The sequence below is a fragment of the Varroa destructor genome, unplaced genomic scaffold (assembly GCF_002443255.2).
Source record: "Varroa destructor unplaced genomic scaffold, Vdes_3.0 BEIS01000003.1, whole genome shotgun sequence".
In the NCBI taxonomy this organism is placed as follows: Eukaryota; Metazoa; Arthropoda; class Arachnida; order Mesostigmata; family Varroidae; genus Varroa; species Varroa destructor.
This window is the reverse complement of record NW_019211456.1, coordinates 14,935,822-14,960,494: the sequence shown is the minus strand read 5'-3', so window position 1 is coordinate 14,960,494 and position 24,673 is coordinate 14,935,822. Positions and strand designations below refer to the sequence as shown.

The 24,673-nt window shown below is 40.6% G+C and overlaps 4 protein-coding genes across 17 annotated transcripts in view; 3 read left to right on the top strand and 1 right to left on the bottom strand.

The window, feature by feature from the left end:
• The window catches only part of Wnk (Wnk kinase), a 71,015-nt gene extending 62,722 nt beyond the window's left edge, over positions 1-8,293 (top strand). For 7 of the 8 annotated variants that reach the window (XM_022798837.2, XM_022798843.2, XM_022798838.2 and 4 more), the window contains 2 exons: positions 105-476; positions 1,113-8,293. In XM_022798837.2, coding sequence (XP_022654572.1) covers positions 105-476; positions 1,113-3,413 — 2,673 coding nt within the window. In that variant the 3' untranslated portion in view covers positions 3,414-8,293. The remainder of the gene's footprint in view (positions 1-104; positions 477-1,112) is intronic. The other variant, XM_022798844.2, reaches the window with a different exon arrangement.
• A 146-nt stretch (positions 8,294-8,439) lies between these two features.
• On the top strand, positions 8,440-14,462 carry LOC111247647 (uncharacterized). The gene is made up of 3 exons (XM_022798852.2): positions 8,440-9,639; positions 10,099-10,843; positions 11,684-14,462. Exons 1-3 carry the CDS (start codon positions 9,343-9,345, stop codon positions 11,689-11,691), a joined length of 1,050 nt encoding a protein of 349 aa, XP_022654587.1. The 5' UTR covers positions 8,440-9,342; the 3' UTR covers positions 11,692-14,462.
• Positions 12,703-14,416, bottom strand: Tim9a (translocase of inner membrane 9). Its single transcript, XM_022798853.2, has 2 exons — positions 14,281-14,416; positions 12,703-13,566 (listed from the first exon to the last, which is right to left on the bottom strand). Exons 1-2 carry the CDS (start codon positions 14,402-14,404, stop codon positions 13,418-13,420), a joined length of 273 nt encoding a protein of 90 aa, XP_022654588.1. The 5' UTR covers positions 14,405-14,416; the 3' UTR covers positions 12,703-13,417.
• Positions 14,375-24,567, top strand: LOC111247645 (threonine aspartase 1-like). Of its 7 annotated transcripts, none has more exons than XR_015324691.1 (8): positions 14,375-14,509; positions 15,352-15,616; positions 16,235-16,476; positions 16,713-16,995; positions 17,295-17,431; positions 17,825-17,903; positions 20,847-21,310; positions 24,309-24,508. XR_015324691.1 is itself a non-coding variant. In XM_086984893.1 (7 exons), exons 1-7 carry the CDS (start codon positions 14,453-14,455, stop codon positions 24,506-24,508), a joined length of 1,263 nt encoding a protein of 420 aa, XP_086841019.1. In that variant the 5' UTR covers positions 14,375-14,452; the 3' UTR covers positions 24,509-24,567. The 7 variants fall into 7 exon arrangements, 5 of the variants coding, with proteins under 5 accessions (XP_086841019.1, XP_086841022.1, XP_086841021.1 ...); XR_015324690.1 differs by having other exon boundaries at positions 20,779-21,310; XM_086984893.1 differs by lacking the exon at positions 20,847-21,310 and having other exon boundaries at positions 24,309-24,567.
• Positions 24,568-24,673: the final 106 nt, after the last annotated feature.

Here is a 24,673-nt window from a genome sequence, read left to right as displayed (position 1 = left end):
TCACGATCTAATATCACCACTATGAGATCTGATAGGCGCGCCCGTATAGAGTTAACCTTTAGTTTGTTTTACTGTGTTTTTCCCCTTGATGTTACTTCATATAGGTGGATGAAAACAAGGTTGTAGAAACGATATGCACACAGGGCATTGCTGCACTTGTCGTGCACCAAAGCCCTGTCCAGGATTGCCCCCCGGTAGTAGCTGCCCCAATTAATGAGGTGTCAATGCAGTTAACTGTAGACCCCACAGCCCATGCAAATGGGGCATTATTGCCGGCCTCCCTGCTAATGACTGTTCCACCGTTGTCCAGTGTGAATACTGTCCCACAACCCCTGCCACAGTTGCCCGTGACTCCTACACCCGTTCAGGACACTACGGCCGTTGTTATTCAGGCTCAAAGCGTGATGACACCACAGAATATAAGTAAAATTCAACATCAGAACAGTAATTTGACAGCTCAGGAACAGCTGGAGGAGGTGGGTGTGCTTATTTCCCATTGAGTCAATCGCTTAAGACGAGAAATAGAGCAAAAAAGGATTTGATTTGAGAATGGTGTCTCTTTGTCGTCAAGATGGAAGATTTCATCTGAGCGAGGAGAATTACCAGATTGTGGTATTGCGATATTGAGCAACCGGTACAAGCCAGTTGCACTGTGTATTTATGATCATTAAATAAGTCACTAAGCCTTCAAATGACCTCTGTTGAGGGCTAATAATCTTGTTTAAGTATACCTTCTAGCGTCTTGCTTGTTGGTGTACTTTTACAAGCATTTTTCTAAGCGCTTTCTGCTGGTGACCACAAGCACGAAAGCGACCGCGTCGTGGCTCACATAAATACATGTACTTTTTCAGTTGATCAAAAACCTAGTAAATGATAGGTAGACCTCCTTTTATCTGCTGTTACTCACTATATCACATCTAACTTTGCGCACAGTCGATCACATGAGCTTTACACAAATGTTACATACAAATGCATATATGCATTACCTATTTATGCACGCCACCTTTATAATGAAAATGGAAAAAGTTTTTTTTCACAAATAATCTACAATCTAGTAACGCTTGATCTATGTTGTTTTTTGATCTATGTTCTAAACGATGTTTCAATTCTAGGAAGCTTTTATGGCGATGCCAGAACTTCCCGGTGGCGTTCCAGTTCCAGTGTTGAACACACAGCATGCGCAGCAGCAGCAGATGGGGACAATGGCCCGTCAACAGAATGTCTTTTTATCCCTTCAGCTTCATGACGACTCATGTATCGATTCGGCAAGTGAGAACTCTGACCTGCCAGAACACGACCGCCCTCGACGAAAGTCCAAACGAAAACGCAGCCCCAACAGCGGACCGGACGAAGTCGAAGATCGGACACCTTTCCTTAAAGTAATCTCATTAGAAGGCAACATTGTCGAAGTGCTTTTCGACGCTCCTAACCTCAAGCTTGTAACATTTAAATTCGATTTCACCGAGTATGATTCGTCGATCGATATTGCCAACAACCTCGTTATCGAAAAACATCTTGCGGTCGAACATTTGGACTCGTTTGCGCAGCAGCTAGATGATATCATTATACAGCTCAAAGAGAATCCGACGAAGATTCCCGTCACAAAAGAGCAGGAACTAGAACCGGATGAACCAGAGACCAGCGAATCTGAGGTCATCGAGGGCAGTAATCTCGCCTCACCGCAGCGTCGCCAACGTGAACGATCCGCGTTGCCCGAGTGCTCTCAGCAAACGTCGCGACTGGCTTCGCCCGATCGATCCAAGGTGGATTCCGCCGCCGTTACAGCGGACAGCACGCGCGACGTATCCGAAAGCCACGCAACACCTAACCCATCGGGCTGCACCCTCGACCGCAGTTCAATCCCCACGTCTGAGCTGGCCAGTTTGGCGGCGACGCCCGCCGTGCCCGCACAACACGCTGCTGCCCCAACTGCGCCTCTGGCGCAAATTCTCAGTGACACTGCACGCAATCACTTGCAGCTTAAGCTAGCCGAACTAAAGCTAGCAGAAACAAATAACCAGCAGCAACAGCAGCCGCAACAACAAGCTGTACTTCCTCAGGAAGCAATTGCCCCGGGTCAGGAACATCTTAGTGCGGAGCACGTGCTGCAGGACACGCCTCCAAACGGGCCGGACGTTCGTGGGGTGCCACCCCCAGTGGGAAGAGATTCTTTGCAGGCGGCACCGCCCGAGAAAGTACATCCGGTGACGCCTGCCATTCCCGCTCTCGACAACCAGAGTACAACGGCTAGCGGACAAGGTAGCAAAGCGAAAGAGAAAACGACCGGCATCGAACTACAGCAAGGCTTACAGGCAATTTTCCATCCGCAGACACAACCAAGCAGCCCGCCGAACGAGCCTGTAGCGCCGCTAGCTTTACCGCTCAATCAAGTCAGCCAAATCAATCAGGCGGTCAATCAGTTGGCTAGTTCCGGTGGCAACGCTGGCAGTAACAACAACCACAATGCTAATGGCAACGGTATCGTTGCTGCGGGTATTGGCATGCCCTTGCCTCCAGCGCCGATTGAGCCCGGGCCGCCGGCCGACAACGGCCTTCGACAGGCATCCGAGGAGACTCTCGTGGCTGCTCCTGCCATGGGCGTCTCTGTTGACACGCCCGCGACGGTGTCCGAGCTCAGCCCGGCCCAGGAGGAGTCGAAAAAGGTGTCGCGGTTTCAAGTAACGAAGGTCGCCGAGGAGCTGGGTTTAACAAACGTAGAACCCGCCCTCTCGACTATTTCGCTGCTTTCGGAACCGCTTGGAACAGGCCAGCCACAGTGCCATGGGCAGCAGCAGCAGCAACAGCAGCAGCAGCAGCAGCAACAAAGTGTCATAAGTGTAGTCGGTGGGATTGGAGGGGTGGCCACGGTGACTTCTGCTTCCCTCGACGGCCCGAGTAAGATCAGTCGATTTATGGTATCACGTGTCGAGGATAATCAGCTGATCGATTCGGCACTCGACAAGACATCGGTGTACACGACCGAAAACTCGGTCAACTGCCAACAACATTCACTCTATTCGCTGGTAGACCACTGCGAGGCCTTGCCGTCAGCCGAGCAGAATCCCGCTCTGAGTCCTGCTCAACGCTTGGCTTACCTTTTCAGCCGACAACGTCGCGAGCAGGAGACCCTTCAACAGCGACACAAACAGGAATTGGCCGAACTGGTTGCCGCGCTCAATCCCGACCTGGCCGCGCTATCAGCACTTAGCGTAGCTGCAACGAAGGCGCTTGGCGGTCTGAAGCGCAGCTTGTCAACACCAAACCTCACAGTGCGTTCGCAGACCGATCTGCTCGTATATGGTCATGAGCATTGCCAAGACCGAAACGGCCATAACGGTCATTTTGATGTCACCCTGCAGACGGTCGAAGATTCGTTGCAACGTAGGCAACTCGCCCATACCAATGACGAATGACATTGGGAATTCGGCTGCGCTTGTATATAACTCACAATCGCAACTGCCTCCGCGTCTACTGGTGAACAAATACAATAATAACACAATAATTGTTATTACTATTATAATAACAAGCTTGATTCCGATGACAGTAATTACAGTAACATAGTTATATAACATATATGGAAGAGCATGCAAAAGTTCATATTGCCAGGAGCACCTTGACCCTGTTTTCCACCATTAAGTAACGACTACAGGTATAGCCCAGTCATGCCTAGGCCAGATGAATCGAAAAGGCAAACGAACAAGTAAACAAAGACAAAAAGATCATGAGCAAAAAAATCACAGAAGGAACTATAACGTACCCACCCTGACCCTGTTCTTCACCATCGATAGAAATGGACTACTGACGGAATGCTTTTGAAGGCAGCAAGAAAATCAGTTGCCGAACTTGATGATGACTGATGGCCATCGTAGCCGTCCTCGTGGTGTTTTGCATGGACAAGCCACTTAACACAGCTACTTCTCACCATATAGAGCGGATGGAACGGTTCGAAATATAAACTCTAAATGAAAAGCCACAAAATTCAAAGGATATATGTCATAAGGAAAAATTAATGAGAGGCGATTTCAGTTTTCTACCACGAAAAGCCAGAGCCGGCGGCAAAAGTAGTATCGAACACGAAGTCGATACCGGACAGCGAGTACATATATACACGAATGCATAGAGACAGAAAAGTACCATAGCACGAACACAGCAGTTTATTCAAATACTAACGGCATGGGAAACGGTGAAGTTATAACAGAGCTACCAGCCCGTCTTCTGGCTAAAAGTTGAAGTTAACAGCCGTTGCAGATTAAGGTGACAGCAGATTCCGATGATGGGTTAAAATTGCACGTTTCGTAACTTTAGAAACCCGCATAGAAACAAACGGATACGGCCGAGACGAAAGATGGAACAGCCGAAATGTAGCAGAAAAATAGCCTGCATACAATTGTGGGTACCGGTCTATTTCTAATATTCTTGCTACACGCTTAACACGTAATAGCCGGAACGGAAATGACCGTCCAGGACAGAATCAATATGAGTGTGACTGTTCCAATATATGCGACCGAAAAAGTTGTTAGTACGTCGGAGTATGCTACATCCATAGTCATGTTGGAAGCAATCTATTGAGATTGTTCAGCTCTATGATTATTTTGTACTGTTCATCAGACTCGGATGTACACAACTGGTATGTATCTGCTATAGAACTGATATACACACACACACACACACACAACACATATATACATAGCTTCAGTAAGCCAAATATTTTCGCAGATACAAACTTGAATGTAGAAACGAAGTTTTTCAAAGAATAACTCTGTAGCAGAGTCGAGGGGAGGAGGACAAGTAATGAAGTGGTGATAAACACGCCTGCACACAGCCGGATGTGATGTCGCCAACCATATATATATATATATATATATATATATATATAATGACTATGTGTATTATAATAGCGTCCATATTGGGGGTTAGAGGCTGGGGGGAGGTCTTGAACGTGAGGTCCTTTGTTTTTGTACTAGCTTGACGTTTTGGTGTGAAGCACATACGGGGATAGTCAAGCGAGACGTTCGCGACACGGATTGGCCTCGGTCATTAACAACTAGGTCACGACTTATAGTTTTGTAACTGAACGAGCAAAGCGAGATCGTTTGCAGATAATGAAATATCACAAGAGAGCGAAATCAGATGCCTCGTTGATGCCGATAGCTCTATTCAGCGATGAAGTTCGTTATCGGATAAATATGAAACAAAATGGAAAATCGGATCTTTTATCTGCCATGAAGCCAGTCACAGAATGGTAAATCAATCAGCACTTGGCGCTCAGCGAAGTCAGATTGTGAAAAGTAAAAAGCAAGTCGTGAAACGAAAACCGAATGAGCTAGACCAGCAGAATTTAGGGAAGAGAGAGAGAGCGATCAAGGGAGTGATGACAGACTGAGTCTAAGACTACTATGACTGTCAGCTTATATAGTTCGCCAATGCATATGCACAAATCATTATAAATCTGATATGGAATATGAACTAACGTAGAGAAATATTTAATAACTCGAGTGAAGACACGAAAAATGACTTAATAGAACCCTTGAAGCATACAGCTGGCAACAACGTTGATGATTTCCTTATAAATAACTCAGTATGCTTTGACGCTTGTGGTTGTTCTGTGAATGTATGGTCAATCTCACCCTGTTTTTGCGCGCACCTATAAAAAAACTTACTCAGACTAACTGGAGCATACAACAGTTAAACATTGGGAGAGCGTTCTGTCTTCATTCTTAAAACCCTTTTACCCGACCCCCCGCCCCCCCCCTGCTCTATTCGACGTGGTCTTCTAGTGTGATAGATCGTTTCGTATGAAGTTAGATAGTGCATCTACATGAATCATTGCTATTCTGATTGTAGTAAAATTATAGCTTACAGATGAGATAATCTGGGGCTGCCCGATGACCCCATGAACGACAAGTACGGACGAATATTTTCGGGAAAAATCGATAGAAAATTTAGCTCGGTTATTATAGCGTGCGTTGGTAATAACAAAGTCGTCTTTGTCGGTGCTGATGAAGCAATGATACATACATCGGTTGTATTATTGAAGAAGATGGTATGACTGGTTATAATAACTTTTATATACATACTGCTGCTCTGTCTATAAAAAGCACGCTTGACTGATAATTGATGAAATAGTATTGCTGACGAGATGAAACGCGAATACTTTTAAGATATACAGAATTGATTAAACAAAGACACACGGTCAATATTAATTTCTCGTGTGACTTCATGAATAGATGGTATTCTGACGATACCGCAAAAACCAAAACAGCGCATCCTGGTGGAAGAAGGACTCACGAATGCTTCTCGTAAATTACTTTCTTATTTCGGTAAACTTCAACGTAGACACCTCGAGCTTTTTGCCGTATATGCCCGAATTAGGTAGTTGTTATTACAACAATCAAACGCCACGTGATCCCAAGGTATCGAAATTTGATTGATTTTAACACAATAACGAAAGACTCGTCGACGAATAGCAAAAATTCAAGTTGAGATGCATTTCTATTGAGTTGAACAAATCATTCGGATGTGCATGTGACTAGGCCCAATATTAATATAAAAACTCTCAGCTGGACCTGCGACAGCTGAAGACAACTATTATAAAATAAGATCTATGAATCAGTCCGCTTAACAATAGCTGTACGTGAATTTAAGTAGGATGATATACCTTTTACGTGTGTCATAAAGAGAAAACTTGAATCTTCATGCAAATGGCGTTTCAGCTATTGAAATGTAATTCCTTCTTTGGATTTTGGCTTGAGATGTGTAAGAAGCGTTCGACAGTGCTTTTAAATAAATTGCTGTAAGGTCTGTGGACAGATGAAATTTCCCATTTTAAGCTTTCTCCATACAAAGCGCTGTCCTAAAAAAAAAAACAAAAAAAAACAAAAAAATTAAAAAAAAAAAGATTCCTACTGATACTGCCCTAATTAGTGCTAAAGTGTCTACAGTGTTTTGCTGTCAGAAAATTTAGCAGCTAACTTCACTTGCCATAAAAAGGTTAAAATACGACACCGAGGAATACACGCCATTGTGAAGCATATGGTAAATCATACAATTTTAGAAGTTTGCGCTATTGAAACTAAAAGCGATGGGTTACGCTAAGCAGACGAATTTAAATACTGATCGTGTTTCTTTGAAGCAAGGTCTCTTATTTTATTTGTTACACTTAACGACCCTATCCACTTGTGCTCACCACCAGGCCGGGCCCCAAATCTAACCGATTTGTAAACTTGTGAACCTTGGAAAAGTGAACACAGCGGGCAAGCGTTGTTAGCTATGGGAATCCCGTGAGGTGCTGAAGTAAACATGGAGGCGGTCCTATAACAACCGTAGGATACTGTTTTCGGAGTACAATTACACAAATGTGAGCAGACCCTTTTCGTAAAAATGCAGATTAACCGACAACGGTTAAGGGCAAGGTGGAAATACCTGGGAAGTATAGAAGAAGCTGTGTCTACGTCTCAGTTCAGATTCAGGCGGACACATGATGTGGTGTTCTAAGATTAATGTGATTTGTGGTGGCAGAAATGTCAAGACGACGGACGCCAACGATGGCAGTGCAAGAGGCAAATCCTAATCTCGTGAGATTTGGTTTAATATTTTTTCTCTCTTGCCTAGAAAATGTGCAGTCTAAACAAGGGCTTAGTTAATCTATAAGCTATATAGTACAGCTGAGGGCAAGAGGTCGGTCATGACATATACACATATAAATCAGCCGGCCGCAAGTAAGTGAGAAAATCGCAACTCATAATAGCAGATACCAGCTATAAATAAAGAAGAAATAAATATATGTAGAAACGGGGCAAAGAAAAGAGCAATGGGGTAGTAATTCAAATAGTATCAGTAATTATTATAATTATTGTAATGCTATCACATACGCGTCGTACATACATAGATGAATACAAGGATCCCGAATCAAATAATAAGCTTTCCACAAGTATATACAACAGACAGAGTTGGGCGGACAGACATACCGACATTGATAATAAAAACGACAACTTTGTCTAGATAGTTATATATACATATATATATAACGACAATGATATAAAATATTATAATTATTAATAATAATACGAAGACGAGTAATTATGAGAATATGATGGTAATGAAGACACTTATGATAATGAAAAGGAAATACAGACTGTCAATAACTGTACGAAGAAATTTAAGAAAAAAAAAACTAGGTGAACGTCTTGATATGAAGAATGAAAAAGATAAAAACAAATACACCAAACAGATCGACGATAAAAAAAAAATAAAAATAAAACAATTTTGTCAGTCGACAACTACATACATAGAGCGAATATGCGTTTTTATTATCAAGCTGGCTTCGACTCAGGTATTGTGCAAGTGGTTCTGAAGGAAAATGCAGCAGTTCACTCAGTTGATACCCTGTTAATCAATCACATTCTGCTCCCTTTTTACTGATTTCTGTGCTATTTTTACTCTCCAGTCTTTTCCGCTCCCAAATCAAAGTAATTATACTTACTTTGATTTGGATATTAAAATATTATTATTAATATATATTAAAATACAAACAAGACTTGCGAAAATGACTACATGATCTTAATCGATGGGAACAGACAATTATAATCGTTTGCAACAGTCACAATTACAATTGTTGTAGCTTTGAACAATTTTACTTATTTAGTTCAATGCATCTGGCCAATATTTCTTCATGATATCTAATACAAGTTAGTTTCCAAAGCCAAGATTCATGAGATAACCTTATTCGTTGGTTAGTAAGAAATATTGCTCTAAGCAAGACTGTGGCACATACGTGGAGCAGATGAATTTTAACCTCGGCAATCAGATGGTGTTCCGGAATTGCTTAGCTCGATTATCACAGCACAGACAGTGTTTCCCATCCTGGATGTCCTAGATTGGAGCTAAAAATACTAGTATGCGTCAAAATTTTCCACCATATTGATTTTCGTTGTAAATCTCTGATGTATGCAAATGTGTACAAGAGATGTATAGAATTATATTTTACGGGACTTCATTTGTAAGCTACCCCACTTAGCTCTTTAACAGAATAATTCTTCGCAAAATTCTGCATCGAAGACCGCGTAGGTCCAATCCAGTCTGTCTAGGTTCTCAACAATGAAACCAACTTACGTAAAAGATAGGCATGTTATTGAACGCGTAACCTTACGCCGACTATAGGTCCGGTGCCAGCCAGTCTTCTCCGTTTGCACTAACCTAAAAATATATCAAGAACACGGGTGATTGACTGGCAACACGTGATTTCGTAAAAATGTTAACTCGAAATCCCTGTCTTATATCTATCATTAGAAAATCGTGAATAACGAGGTGGAATAACGGCCAAATCGGCAAAATTGTTAGTAGATGATGTCAAGTCAAAATCGCGAGAAACGTTCTAGATGTGGACGCGGTAGACGCCTAATAGGGTCCGGTTGTAGTACAAAGCCTTCCGAAAATGCTGCCAAAGCAGCAGGAACCACGAATCCACAACCAAACAATGATGACTCGAGCATCGTATCGCTCACCTCATCGACCCAGTCCAGACAGAAAGACAAGGACAAATCCGACGCGAAACCGGAGGCTTCAAAGGAACCATTGAAAGATAGCAATTCGATGCTTAGCACTGACCTATATCCCACAAGGGACAGTGAGGCCGAAAAGGTAAACACAGCAAGATAAAAGCCAGATTTCTCGAATTCTTATGAGGTACTCTAATTGTTTGTGCACACAAGTGCATATATATAGATGGATAGAACATACGTTCTGTTATGATAGATGGCAACTAACGTAGGCAGTACAATGCCATCGCATTCATTAAAATAAATGTAAGTTTAATTGGCTTCAATTCAGTCTTCGATTAATTTGCAGAAGTGGTCAGGTGAACTCATTTTGGGACAATATTTGTAATTTTGGCTACCTTTGAAAAATTTACTGTATTTCTTTATATCTCGAGCATTATAGGGATAGGGTTAAGACTTGGCAAGCGGCGACTTAACTTATTCAATTTTTTTTAACAAAAAAAATGCACTGCGGTTCCGAGCTGATCAACCCTTTGCCAAATAGAAACGGCTTTATGAGCTGTTTTTCCCATATGAATCATGGTTATTTATAACTTTTTAGGTGATTCGTGCTGAACTTAAGAATGCCAGGATTGCTCGAGAAGACCAAAGTACTGAGGAGTCAGCTATGAAGCCGCTCATCGTTAGTGGGTCCAATTTTATTGCCTATGGTAATTCCGCCCCGGGTCGTCTTAAGGTTCGAACGAAGTCTCGCTTGAAAGACGATAGGGCTCCAAGATGCTCCCGAGAACGACTGCCTAAAGGCGCAATAAAGCAGCCAAGGCAAAAGCGGCACCAACTAAAGTCGGCAAGAGGCGGTACCGGTGGAACTGACTCTAATAGTCCGAAGGGGTATACTGGCAAAGGTTTTCCAGGAGTAAGCCCCAGAAAATCACCACTGAACCCTGGAGAGCTTCAAACGCCTGGCTCGATTGCTACTCAGACTTCATTCCACACTGAGTCGAAAAATGAGACAGAAGTTAAAGTAGAAACCAAAGGGCCAGCTAAGGTCGCGGCGGAAAGCACGTACGTAAAGGATATTCCATTAAAGGATGCACCCGCGCCCAACAAAGTTCTAAATGACGCTCCAATACCGCCTGATCTATCAGTGAAGTGTGCTACAGTGAAAAATCTAGCTGCAAAAGTGGCTCCGGTACAACAACTCGAACCGAAGGGTCCTGTAACAGATATTTCGCTTACAAAAGATGTCCCATCGACAACTCCTCCTGCCAGGGCTGGTGCGGCTAAAGATCCTGGGCCTAAATGTGCTTCTTCGGAACCTGGAGCAACTAAACCTGATCCAAAGAGTAAGACATCCGTAGTAGCTAGTAAAAATTCAAATACTCATCAAATATTTCTATGTAGGAAATGCGGAAAAGCAAAGGATCGTTCTAAGAAGAGCAGTAAGCAAAAAGAAAGAAATGAACTAATTAATCGAAAAGTCGAACAAATCAAGGCCAATATGAAACGAGTTGAACAATTATCTAAGCCGATTGTGTATTGTGAAAGTTCATCGAGCTTCTCGATCTCCTCAAGAATAGAACTCTCCGAATAATATGAGATCCCTCCCGAAGCTTTCGAAGCACAGTGTAAAACACTTTCATCTTCATAAAAACGCTACCGATGATTATACAACATTCGAAGGTATACCAGTGCATTTTAGGGATTTAAAACATGTCTGTACAGGCTGTGGGGCACAACTTGTTTTATCGCATTTATCTCAGTAGATGCCTAGGATGTAAGCAAGAAAATCAAAAACTTGATTTTTCCACGTAAACGTAGTATAATAGATAAAATAATAATATTGTACGCAATACTGAAAATGTACACACCTGGCTCAATAGGATAGACTTACTGTGTCTAGTTTTTTGAGTTTTTAATTTTTTCTTACTAATACTGTTATTTATATTTGCTTTTTACGAGAAAAACGAACTGTGCGCTCGCTTCAAGTGGGTATTTGTTGAATATCAATCTGTTGGCATGAAGAGACACTATTCCCTTAGAGGCAGATGTTTTTAAGGCTACTATAATTCTCTGATTGTGCGGTACCCAAACTCTACTACTAGCTAATTGATTTTCCACTACCTCTGTAGAAAGAAAGGTACACATACATTAGTACGTAATATAATGCCGTTTTTTTTTCTTAGAACCCTAGGTGATCACCCAAAAACGGATACGTATTCCTGCACGTTTCTTGACAAGCAGCTTGAGGCAGGAGATGAAAGGAGACCAAATCGTCAGATCTCGTTCTAAATAAATTTTTTCTGTAAATAAGTTTTCTGTAAGGCTACCGGAGTTGTGTATTTTAAATTCTAACCACCCATTTTTATACATGTTGAGCACAGCAAAGTCCACACAATAGATGTGAAATCATGACTACTACTAATCCAAAACTCGTTCTCGTTCTACTTCTTTGTTTAGTTCAGTGACGTTTATGGAGACGCGTATGATTTATATCGAATGTTTTTGAGAAACTATAATAGATGTTACATAAATTAAATCTAGTTGCGTAGAAAATGAATGGCAAACGAAGAAATTAACAAATAGTTTGAAAACATTTATCAAATAAATATATTTTAATAATCATTATAGAATATGTTTATAACATATTATATATTATATTTATAATATTTGCTATTGTTCCTTCTATGCAGTTTTACAGCTTAATTTTGATTACTATTAAAAAATTGGAGTTAGACGCGCGCGAAGGTTAAAAAAGAGCGCTGAAATGACTCGAAAAACGCTATAGAGAAGAATATCTTATTGAGAATTTCGAAATCTGTCGAATGAGCAAAGTTTTGGATTTATTCTAGGTGCCTGTTGCCCGGAAGTAAAAAATATGAAGTATAAATATATATTTATACTTCATATTTTTTACTTTACGCACTTTCTGAGATTTCAACTTTATATTTATATAAGTTGAAATCTCAGAAAGTGCGTAACAAGCTTGCAGGCAATAAACACCGTCATCTTTTTCGCTTGTGTTTTCGGAACCTACTAAAGTAGGCGATTTTACGAACATCCAATATGTGAGGAACATGCAACTGTATCAACATTAGGCCTCAAAATGTTTTATCCAAGGTATTCAGAAACTTTTCACGAATATGTCATCGTATATAATAGTCTTTAGCATATTTCATATTGATTTTAAGATCTCATACGCTCGTATAACTCGGAAGTAACCTTTATTTATATAAAAATAGGCTTCATATTGAACAAGTCAATCTATTAGGGACTTAGCACTATACAAGATCCAAAACTTTCTCTTCAGCGCACCGTAATGGGCTGTAGAGTGTGACAGGTGCGCTGGCGCTCACGACATTGTGTATTCAATGAATCTTTTTCAAAACATTTTCTATTGTAATTAGTCAGGATGCAATGACGCATCTTTTGTTTTCATAATTACTACTTTATTACGCCGTTCATCGTCCGAGAATGTTATTTTTACACGAGTACATTATAACTCCAGCAAAAACGCATAATGAATAAATGACACACAGCTGTTGTTGTTGTTGTTGTTCATCATTCAAAAATTGTTCGCTGACAATGATTCACCATCCATCGATAAGATCATTGTTTATATCTGGTCTACTAGTTATAAAACATTCCTATTCTCCGCTACTGGCCATTTTCATCACCTGCACACGGTATGCATATATATAACCCATTGCACTTCTGTGTGTGTGTGCGTTTGAAAGCGTATGTCTGTTGTCGGTAGAAAGATTCCCACTACTCTTAGTATATGTATATATATATATATATATATATATATATATATATACAATCAATCTGTTAATTTCATATTTAATGTAGAAACTACCAGCGCATATATTCAACGGTTATGTAACATACTTAAACATGTTCTCTCATCCTTGACAAAGCTAAACTTTTCCACCAGCTGCAGCAATAGCACCCTCATCCGATATCATTTGAAATTCTTGAAAACGCTGCATGATCCTTTGGTTCATCTTGAGGTATTTATCCATACACCATGATGAGCACTTATCTTCCTTATCGCGAACTGTCCGGACTGCAACAATAATAATGGAACGATTATACTTGAAACGGTTAAACAATGTTCTCGTTCAGCTAAGCGGCTACAAGAAGATCAACTTATTTTCAAAATGAATCCCTCTACGCAATTAATACTCGTCGAAAACAGAAATTCTGGTGACATATTATTTACATGTTAACTCGTGCGTACAAAATACTAAGCTAGGCTAAGCTATAGACAAAGTGCACCTGAATAAGACAGCTCTGAAATTTATCAGTCATCTTACTTCTGCAGGACCTCAGATGCAAACGGTTTAGCTTATTTCTCCTTTTACAATTAAGGAACCACCATTAATCCGCAGAGCTGGTATGTCTAACATTTGCGCACTGGTTTTGTTAGTTATTAACATTAATTATTAGAATACCATCGTAAATACAAACATGCATGAGAAACTAATAAATTGAACTGGTAACAGGTTAGACAGTCAAATTTGGCGCCATATGACGTCACTCTCTCATGACTATTTAAAAAAGGAATAGGAGCAGTCTTATGACGTTCTATTTTTGAACTCTTTCCTGACCAATGATGAACTGCACGATATATATATATATATATATATATATATTGCTGTGCACCGCATACACCATACCACAACATAACGAACACCTTTCACAGTACAAAGCCCGAGTCGTTTGTCCAATATCGAATTCCGAACATGGCTTCACATTGATAAAAACGAACCATACCCACCGGTGAAATCGTGCACGCAGTCGTTAAAGCACAACTCTGTCAGTTTATTATAGTTCATGAGGAAATCCTTGAACTGTTGGATCTGCTCATCGCCAGCGGTCGGAGGTGGGCCTGTAGGGGCCATTGTGATATACGCAGTGGCAAATTATTTTACCGGATTCGTCACAATCCTATGCGGCAAATTCACGGAAGCTTGGCACGATTGCAGCCTATACAGCAATGTGTTGTGGTAAATTCGCGCAGCGGTAGATTGCAGCACCGCTGCTCTGTATACGGAGACCCTGGGAGAGACAGGTCTAGAAGCGCGCTAAAATACAATACAAACTAGGAAAGTGTTAGCAGATTGACAAACGACTTTGTCTACGAAAGATGAAAGATGCGTTTTAAAATTTGTGGTTTTGGCTTACTTTAAAGGGGCGCGACTCGATCAATGAAATTGGTTCAATGAGAGATATAATTTTTGTTGGTGTTGTTGTTGAAAAGCGTGAATGTTAGTTTTATCAAAAATACGTGTTCAGTTTCGTCCTTTGTAGGTGAGAATGACAAAACGAATTCGCCTTACATCTTGTAGAGTTTTCAAGCTTTCCTTGCTACATTGACTTCACATAGTAAAGCAGAAATTTACTTCACTCTTATTTGTTGATAATAATCATGTGTGAATAATCAATATCACTGCAAAAAGAAAAGCACTTCACGTATTGCGTCCACCACTGCATTGGCAGAGATGTAAAGTAACTTCTAAAGTGACTCTACCAGTGATTTGTTTTAAACTGAGTTGGCATGACCTTCGACCGATTTTTTTTTGTGAGGCACTCAATAATTTTTGTAATAAAATACTAATATTTAACAATAGTATTCTGTATCCATCCATTTTCTTCAAAATCACTGTATAAACATGTTGAGCCATTTTATGGCACACGTATTATTTCTTGACAGGATCTATCAATGATTTTTCAATCCATTATTTTTGTCTTCGTACACGAGGAGAACCAGGTTATCTTAGCGGTCGATTGCAGATCCCGAGAAACCTGCTATAACCCGTCAATCACGATACGACTTTTGTTATTGCAGATTGTCGCGCGTGTCGTAACCTGGCTTTGTCTTGTTATAGCCAAATTGCTCATATCGCAAAAGATGCCTTCTCCAGATGCAATAGTGATAGTTCACGCTGGAGTTGGGCGTCGTAGTGAACTTTCCGCTCGAGAAGTGTCTGAGCTCTGCGAGCGAGCAGCACATGGCGGCCGCTTGGTTGGATGCGCTACTGGAGATCCTACGGCAGCCGTTGTTGAAGCCATTCGCATTTTAGAAGAAAGCCCATACACCAATGCTGGAACAGGTCAGTTGTTTAAATACGATGGCAATAGCTCAATAACGGACTATCCTCAGGTAGCTTGATAAAGGCCCACATTGATACAGGGAATCACCATTAAGCCTTCAGTACGTGTCCTACGTGAATAAACAAAACTACTTAAACATTTCCAAAGTTACTTATCACCAACTAAATTCACCTTATGAACGGGTACGTTTACTGCAACTCCTATTTGTATACAGAGCGTGAAAAAGTGTTTGCAGGATCAGAGGCTTGACACACACCGATCTAACGACAATTAATCTACCATCGTCATTTCAATCAAGTAGTTCTACAGCTTTCCTGAAATTTCATTTTAGGCCTGCAGCGATGTGCTGCCGTTGAAGAGCTGTAGAAATATTTTTCGCTGCAGCGTTACCTTTTATCACAATATGCCCATTCTTACGTTGAAAGATTGGTGTAAGCAATAAAGGTCGCAGCCGCCTTCCAGAAGGGCGATCTAACTTGTTATGTAGCTAATTCAAAATTGTTTCACCTGGCTAAAGACTACTTTGTGAAGCATATTGTGAAATAGTTAAGGCTTTTGCTGCCACTGAAGGAACCAAGCAAGCATTAATACCCACTGATTTGCTGTGATGTGATTAGGTGCCAACGTTAATCGCGAATGTGTTGTTGAATGCGATGCGAGCCTTATCGAGGGGTGGTCTCAGCGCGGAGGATCTGTTGGCGCCGTTCCTTCGGTCTCCAACGCGATCCTGATCACACAGAAAATGGTATCTAAGCCAAAAAGTCCTGCTTGCCTCGTTGGTCCTGGGGCACTTTCATGGTTCCGGGCAAATGGCGGAGAGATGCCTGAAAAAGAGCTCATTACAGGTCAACAGAGAAAGGTCAATAAACTTGCTCACTTTGCATTTTAATTTACTATTTAAGTTCTCCTTGTAGTAGCTAGAATCTGCGTGGATATTGCATGTACTTTTCTGATAACGGTCGTTGCCTAATGTTGTCGTCATTTGCATTCGACGGTACTTGTCATATTAATCAGGCAGTATGGCTGTAAACAGAAAATGATTGCCTGCTCAAATTTAATTCAAGTCGTAGGCTTTTCATTTCGCTCTTATTGCAGATGTATGCAAAATACATGGCTGGCGCGACTACTGCAGCACGTGCAAAGGCAACTCCTGCAACAGAAACCCCCTCGCAAGCTCCTGGCGGGAGTGGCGAATCAGAAAGTTCACAAAATAAGTTTCGTATGGATACAGTAGGTGCAATTGCGCTGGTTAGAGGCCGCATAGCTGCCGGAGTCTCTAGCGGTGGTATCTTTCTCAAGCATCCCGGACGGGTTGGACAAGCGGGAGTTTACGGAGCGGGCTGTTGGGCTAATCGCACAGTGGGTGTATCTACGTCAGGTAAGTTAGGTTTTCCTACGAAATGCGGAAAGCCAACGATTTTGTGTCTAGACGGTAGATACAGCCCTACGCATAGTACAGAATCAATGCTTTTATTTTCCGAGGGCCGATGTTCGCTTAAACATTTATTTGAACATCAACATGATTTAATAAACGACTGATAGTATTAGGTGGTTAAGCGTTCAGCGGGTTAGAAAGGCATTGCGGCAGTATTTAGAATTTGAGATAACAAACGATGCCTATATTATAGGTTATGCGCAGTTTTATTTAAATACGTTTCTCATCGTATTGTTGTCCAGGGTCAGGTGAGCATCTCATTCGTACTATGCTGGCAAGTCGTTGTGTTGCCGCTCTCGATACTGCGGTCAAGAAGAAACCTGACGATGGTGATGGCAACAGCGAGATTGAAGATCTTCCACCCGCTATGAAGCTAAAGGTACTGTCAATACTTGGAAAAGAAATTGCTGTTCATTACGAATCGAATCGACCTCCACATGCAAGCAACGCGTTCCTCTTTAGAAAAATATCTGCTTGTCTAGCTTTGTTCCGAGTCCAATTGTGGTTGATGTTTGTTCCTTAGTTGTGCGAGATTCTCACATTATCTATACAAGTGTTTTATCAGAAAAGGATTTGATGATTACACTTGAGACATTTCAAGTTTTCAGGTTTTGGTCCGCAGGATTTTTAGTGGTCCTTCTGATTCCTTCGGGAAATACGAGCTACTAAGACATCTCAGAAGCAGAAATGATTATTATATATGTCAGTCAAATTGCAGTTAGGTAAAGTTGTTGATAGATCACATTCACAATGTTCATTTTAATGGTTTCAGAATTTTCTGCAAACAGAATTTGTTGAAGCAACCTGTTTACGCGGTGAAGGTATCGGCGGTATGGCCGCAGGAGTGATAGGTAGGTAACTTGAAAATTTAACAAGTTTTTTTTTTCGAAAGGTGTTAAACTAGCCTTCAGGAAACTCAGCTGTATAGTTGTATTGTTGCCCAAGCTTGAGAAGAGAATTCAGATTCATCTTCTGCTGTGTGGAATTACATGGGACCGGTGTATTTCTACCGGGATGTGTGCTAATTTAACCATGTGCCTTACGAAAGTCTGGAGCAGATGGCAACCAAATGGGTAAAAGCTTCTCCTTTTTGGTGTTGAACCAGCAGATCCCTCTTGCCTTTACAGTTGCACACATCATAGATGTCCAGCGATTTTGGGTCGAGAATTTAGAAAAGCTGCAGTCCCTATTAGTTTTATGCGGCAGAGACGTTAACAAACAAATGCAGCCACTTGACGAGGTACTTCACGCAGAAAACCCTTACATCAGATTATTCGTATAGCAGCTAAAAATGTTTCGCACCAGGCTTTCTTCGAAATTCATACATACAGATGGACATCGCGTGTAAATGATCAAAGCTAAAATAGCAGATTAGGTCGAACAATGTGTTAAGATTAAACACATTGTTTTTGAAACTCATCGGTGTCCTATAATGTATTGCAAGACTACATTGCTGCTTATAATAACCAGTGTAAAATCGAGGTGTTATTCCCGCGGCAACGGTCGGCATCACGATGTCTAAGCCTTTGGAGTTACTCTATAGGATAGTAAGCCTTCGATCAGCTTTACCAACTGTCACAAGGGGTCTGCCTACTGCAACGATACTTGGTCGGTCGATACAACGATAAAATCGAAATTCCTTACGGTTAGAAATATACCCTTACTGGTGCTCCTCACGACGATGATGATGATTCGCAGGCGTTAGTAAAAATAGATTTTTTCTTTGTTCAAGAACAGGCTTAGGTATGCGATGCAACACAGTAACGATGCACAAACGCGGCAAAGACGTCGATCGTTTGTTACGAAGGGTTACCAAGAGGGAAAGCGCTACTCCATGTGCACGTCTTATAATAGTGGCTAGATCACGACTTTACAACTTAAGCCACAGAAATGCTTATCGATGCGGATATTGCGGACCGTACGAAAAATTCTGTATCAGCTTCTGTACAGCGTATGATTCTTCTACAAACCGGCACAAATCAGTATTTACTTGCCATGCTGGAAGATGCGTCACCGCTTGAAATGGTTTCTGAAACCATACGCGGAATTAGCCGCTAAGGTAGAAGAATCGTACTCCGCTAGAGTACAATGAGAATAATCCGAATTTATCAATTATGATTGGGTCATACCATACAACGCCTACATTCTTGCTTTCGAATGTCATGTTGACTTCGGTAAACTCGATCAACAAGTAGTGGGGATCGTCGGGTCGGGGTTATATGAATCTGTCTGTCTTCCCACGAAGAAGTTTGTTTCTTCGGAATATTAATACTGTAAAGCTCTGTCTTTAGTGCTTAAGGGTCAGTAAGTAATGCAGTTCAGGTGACTGCTCTTGTTCGATCGAATAGGGCGACCTACTTTGTGCAGCTAAGTATTCAACAAACAAAATAACTCTGTTTTTGCAATTTAGCAAAACGGGTGGATTAAAATCAAGTTGTATTTAGAGACTACTACAGGGAGATTACTATGAGGAATTATATAGGTCAATGTAATTTTGAACATCATGTATCACTATTAGTTATGTATATATATACGTATATATATACGTCGGGCATATACCGGAGTATCACACAAAGTTTCAATGATGCCTCTCGTCACTCAACAGAACAGAACTTCGTTTCGACTTAGGTGGAAATGTCGCAATCTATCCCGTAGCTGAATTGTCAGAACAATGCTCTTAGGATAACAAATTTTGTCGGTGGTTTTTTAAGACCTTTTCGCACATAAATCTATATTAATAAAATATGACTCTTCGCGTCAGCAGCACAGGCCGATAATAAGTTTGAGCAACTACACACAATAACATTATAACAACACCAAAAGATCCGCTATTACTCCAGGGGAAAACCTATTTATTTTCGGAAACAAGCGCTGTCCTATATACATCTCATTGCTAATGGCCATGCTGTCGCAAGGTTTAAGAACGTAAATCATCCCTTAAAAAGCAATATCTTACTTTAGTTGTCCGACAAAATAAATTTAATTAAATGTAGTGGTGCTGCTCAAGTGAACATGCTATTCCTTTGACTTATATACAAAAAAACAACTTATATTTAGGGGATATTCAACTAAAGATTATTATACTGATACTTGAGCGTCTAAATATTTGAGCTTTTCATTACAAAGTCATTACTGGCCCATAAAACTCCACCCTTGGGGGTTACAAGCCATACACACTCTGTGGGGCTTTACAAATGACTTGCGTTGACTAACTAATCGTCATGAGGTCGAGGAGTCTTTGGTGAACACATTATCACAGTTTCTTATAAATTTTTCTCAGTGCTCGCCTTAAGTAAATGATGGCATAAAGGCCGATATAGCTTAATTGCAGTAAATGACTATGTTGCCTCACCGAAAATAAGGACATTATCAATTCCATTCTGTACGTATTAAATAAATACATGAAATTCTCCAATACATGAGTGACAAGCTGCCCTTCTGCATCTTGCAGTGCACTTGCTACGCCTCCACAGTCGGATGTTATCCAAATCAAAAAGAAAAAGCTGACAACATTATGTGATCTTCAATATACGTTTGCAAGAATGTCTCTCTATATCAACACAATGAATCTTTGTGGTGACCATCCTTTAAGGTGTACGCAATTGTTTGTTGCTCAGTGGTGATCTTTATTTTATGTAATTATTCGTATTATTATAGTGCTTATCGTCAGTATTAGCGAAAATGTAATAAACACTATCAACATTTAAAAAAAAAGCCTACTCGCAGATGATTTGACACGATCGTACGTACCAGCGTGCCTCAAGCGTTTCCAGATCCGTTTGCAACCGTTTTAGGGATGATGAAGGCCCGTCAAACTCACGAAGCGGCTCGGGGTTGCTGTAACTGATAGTAAAATACATAGGAGCGGACTAGGAGGAACGGTATAATTCTGCCTGTTACCAGTAATCACATACGATCACCCCTTGCGTATCCAGAATAAGCTTACGGACTCCAGTAAGCGGGTACAAGACTTCGGCGGGGCGATATTAACATCCGGCTGCCAATCATCCCAACAGCTACTTTAAAATTCAGTAAAAATCTCAGCGTGACGTACTTTTGAAGCAAGACATCATCAACAATCGCGAATCATTTTGAAATGGTACTGTGTACGTGTTTGGCTGGACATCGATATTCGATGGGTTTCGTTAACCGGCCCGAAGGCACAGGAAAATGCTTTCCCGACAAACTTCATTTTTGCCAATAATAAGGCCGTTAAGCAAGTGGTAGTAGCCGTTGCGTCATCTGGGATTATATCCAGGTAAATGCCTATAAATACTCCAAGTATGAGGTACATATTTTAGGCGAGGAAGGTGCTACATTGGACCAACAAAGCTGTTCAATTGTGGTTAGGGTTTGATGATCAGTAGAGATTGCTTTAATGCATCCGATGATACAGTGTGTAATCTATGTAGAACCTTAACTGTCTATTCAAGATTTTCGTAAATGATTACGCGTTGTTAGAAAAGTTTAGGATAATATTGAAAATGTCTACATTAGAAATACATACCTGTGAAACTTTTTTTTAGAAAACTATAAGAATATATTTAACCTAGTAATGCGTGTGTTACCTGCTTCTAAGTGGGTGTTAGTGAGCATAAATTGTCCGAATGGGGGTATCACACTTCTTGGAATTATTGTGGCTCAGGAAGGCATTGTGTTAAATTTTCAGACAGCATTTGCCCGCCGTAATCCACAATTATACGAGTTTTATATAGGTACGTATTAGTATCTCTTTGCTAATCACATAATCAGTAAAACAGACAACGCCTGTGTTGATTCCTCCCCGGAAACTATTAAAGAATATTAGAGACGTAACAAATGATGTCGGCAGTACCCATGTTATGAGGATCGTGTCTCCCATCATTTTTTTGAGAAATTTAGATCCTTCGAAGTTTGCTACAAAATTCGCACGATTATTCTCAAGCTTTACAATAATTTCATCACCGACACGTTTCAAGGTCCTCTAGTAAACATTAGTGTATATTGAAGCCACGTTTTAACGCAATGTTGCTATAAAGACAGACGATGAAAAACATCCTAATCTGCTTAGATAAATAGATGTTTAACCGAATCCTACTTCATGCCTACAAAACGCAGAAGTTCACCTAAATGAAGGCAATCATTGTTTGCCAAGACGTTTTCGTAATCATATTTTCCATAATCTAACACAATACGCGATTATTGCTCAGATAAAAGATACCTAGTTTTGGTGAGGTTCTCTAACTTTAAAAAGTAGATGATCAGTAGATATGACTTAAAATCAAGGAATGCGTTAAATTATTCAGGTATAAGGCTATCGTTTTACGAAACATTAAGCGATTACAAGCAAACCCAGCGGACCTCGAAATTGAATCATTTTTGAACTACGTGCCGCCGGCAGACGAAGTTCGACTGGTTAAGACTCCAACCTTCTAGAATTCTGTAAGTAAACAGGTTGAGCTTACTTGATGAGAAACAAGTTTGAACGGAAAAGCACATTTTTTTCTCGAAAACTGACGCTCAGGGCTCAGGTCTTCCGAAGGCCACAGCGCTCCGGAAATTCATCAAAAATATTAGACAAAGAGGCTTTAAGCCAAAGCACGGTACATGAGTGGTGCAAATGTTTCAATGGCGGTGACTGGAGGGCGACTGGAGTGTTGAAGATTAGCCAGGAACTGATTAGATGCAAGAACCCAAAGAATGAGAAAGCATTGTCACAATCGAGAGGATTCTCTCCAAGAGGAGAGCTTGAAGTTTGTGAAGTCCGTTGAAACGGGCTTTTCGCGTGTAGCAATTACAGAATTCTAACCCAAATATTGGAAATACAGAAGCTGAGAAAAAATGGGTTATCCGTGAGTCAAATCGGGTTCTGTTGGAAATACGTATAATGTACTCCATATATAATTGGTAAAGTTTTAATCAACAAAAAAACCGCTATTCAATCGTCAGAAACAAGGTAGTGGTGTAGCGTCATCCTAGAGAGAACCTGTGTGCGGTGACAGTGCCGAATAGGTTTAGACATAAAATGATGGTAGCATTTGTAATGGGCAATGGAGACATCTGCCACAGTAGGAGACTCGTCATAAAAGAACAACGAATACAGCTCACTATCTCGAAGTCTTCAAGAGACTCATAGACTACAGGTATAACAATTACTTAATGACGGAGTCGGCTCTCGCTGCCATGGCTCAATTACTTACAAAATTGAGCAAAGAAATATTGAGGAACGTCAGCCTCGACCTGCTGGTGCTTCCGACCCATGAAATTACGGGGTTTTCGATACCCTTAAAATGGCAAATGGTGGTCCGGCATACTTCATTATCGATTCAGCTCGATAAGCCATAGGTAGAGGAAATACATGTGTGAACGCGAATGGTAGATGTACAGCTGTCAGAAAACTGCCAGAGCGCTAGGGCAAATACGTACAAATAGGAGGGTATTTCAACAAATCAGGAATAAGAAATCTTCATTCTAACTCAACTACTTAAGAAGTTGTTCATTGCCAAAGTCCATCGGATTCGTTTGTAACAGCCTAATTCACTAAGAAAGAATAAGGAAGTTTATTTTGTTACAGACACATTGTGAAGAAAGAGAAACCATTACGTGCAATCATATAACCATGCCTATGCACTATATTCATAAATAGATAAAATAGCAACTAAATTCTAAGAAGAGCAACTTCAGTTTATTTGTTATAGTGTTTACGATTGTGTCTAAGGCTGGTAGACGATATAACAGAACATGTCTATTTCTGAGACTCGGGAACTAAAGAATTTGAGCTTATCTACATCTAGGAGATTTCGGAAATACTATATAATTTCATTTTATAGCAGCTTTATATTTTAAATGCGACATAAATTATTTTTTTGTTAGCGGTTCTTTTCCGCGTTTCTCACGGTGTACACGTAAGTGGGGTTTTGGCTAATTTTTATCATTAACAAACTGAAGAATTACTGAAAACTCGAGTATCTTTATCTAACATATGAACCGTATGCGTAAACGTATATATCAAAGGTCGTGGATAAGGAATGACATATTTATTGGGAATATTTTAGCTCCTTTGCTTCGAAATTTGTTGGTCAAACTAATGTGTATATTAAATTCAATAGATAAGCAAATGAGCTATAATTCGAACTATGGATTCTTTCTTAGTTTTAGTATTATAATAAGGTATTAGATATAAATGAAGTACATTCTGACGAAGGTTTTGCTTATGCAGCCCGATAATTTAATTGTCGAATTGCGTAACATCATCCGATTTATCTATGTCCTTTCAGGTCTTATATATGACGACGAGCTGGAGTTGTGCGATCTTGTATGGGCGCATACCACCGCTAGCTTCATCCTCGCGTTCGCTGGCCCAGGGACGCCAAAAGAAGTTCTGAGTTCGGAAGTATGCCCACAGCACAATATCGAAACAGTTGACAAAATAGAAGTTTATGCTAGCGGAACGACGCTGCGGCTCTCTGAAGATTAAGATACAAAGTATAATCTTTCTTCTACTGTATATAAAATTGTAACACATTACGCCTTTTATATTTTGTGCGCTTTTTGATATTAGATGCAGATGCTGAAATTTGCGGGTGTTTACGGATATACTTTTTTGTTTGGTCCACTTGCTAGTCGCTCTTTGATAATTTAA

What these genes read in the sequence shown, in the direction of transcription:
- LOC111247647 (XM_022798852.2), top strand. Translation starts at nt 9,343, where the DNA reads ATGATGTCAAGTCAAAATCGCGAGAAACGTTCTAGATGTGGACGCGGT. An exon ending in GGGACAGTGAGGCCGAAAAG is followed by an intron (nt 9,640 to 10,098) that starts GTAAACACAGCA and finishes ATAACTTTTTAG; the next exon opens with GTGATTCGTGCTGAACTTAA.
- Tim9a (XM_022798853.2), bottom strand. Translation starts at nt 14,404, where the DNA reads ATGGCCCCTACAGGCCCACCTCCGACCGCTGGCGATGAGCAGATCCAA. An exon ending in CTGCGTGCACGATTTCACCG is followed by an intron (nt 13,567 to 14,280) that starts GTGGGTATGGTT and finishes TTATTGTTGCAG; the next exon opens with TCCGGACAGTTCGCGATAAG.
- LOC111247645 (XM_086984893.1), top strand. Translation starts at nt 14,453, where the DNA reads ATGCGGCAAATTCACGGAAGCTTGGCACGATTGCAGCCTATACAGCAA. An exon ending in CTATACAGCAATGTGTTGTG is followed by an intron (nt 14,510 to 15,351) that starts GTAAATTCGCGC and finishes TTGTTATTGCAG; the next exon opens with ATTGTCGCGCGTGTCGTAAC. An exon ending in ATACACCAATGCTGGAACAG is followed by an intron (nt 15,617 to 16,234) that starts GTCAGTTGTTTA and finishes TGATGTGATTAG; the next exon opens with GTGCCAACGTTAATCGCGAA.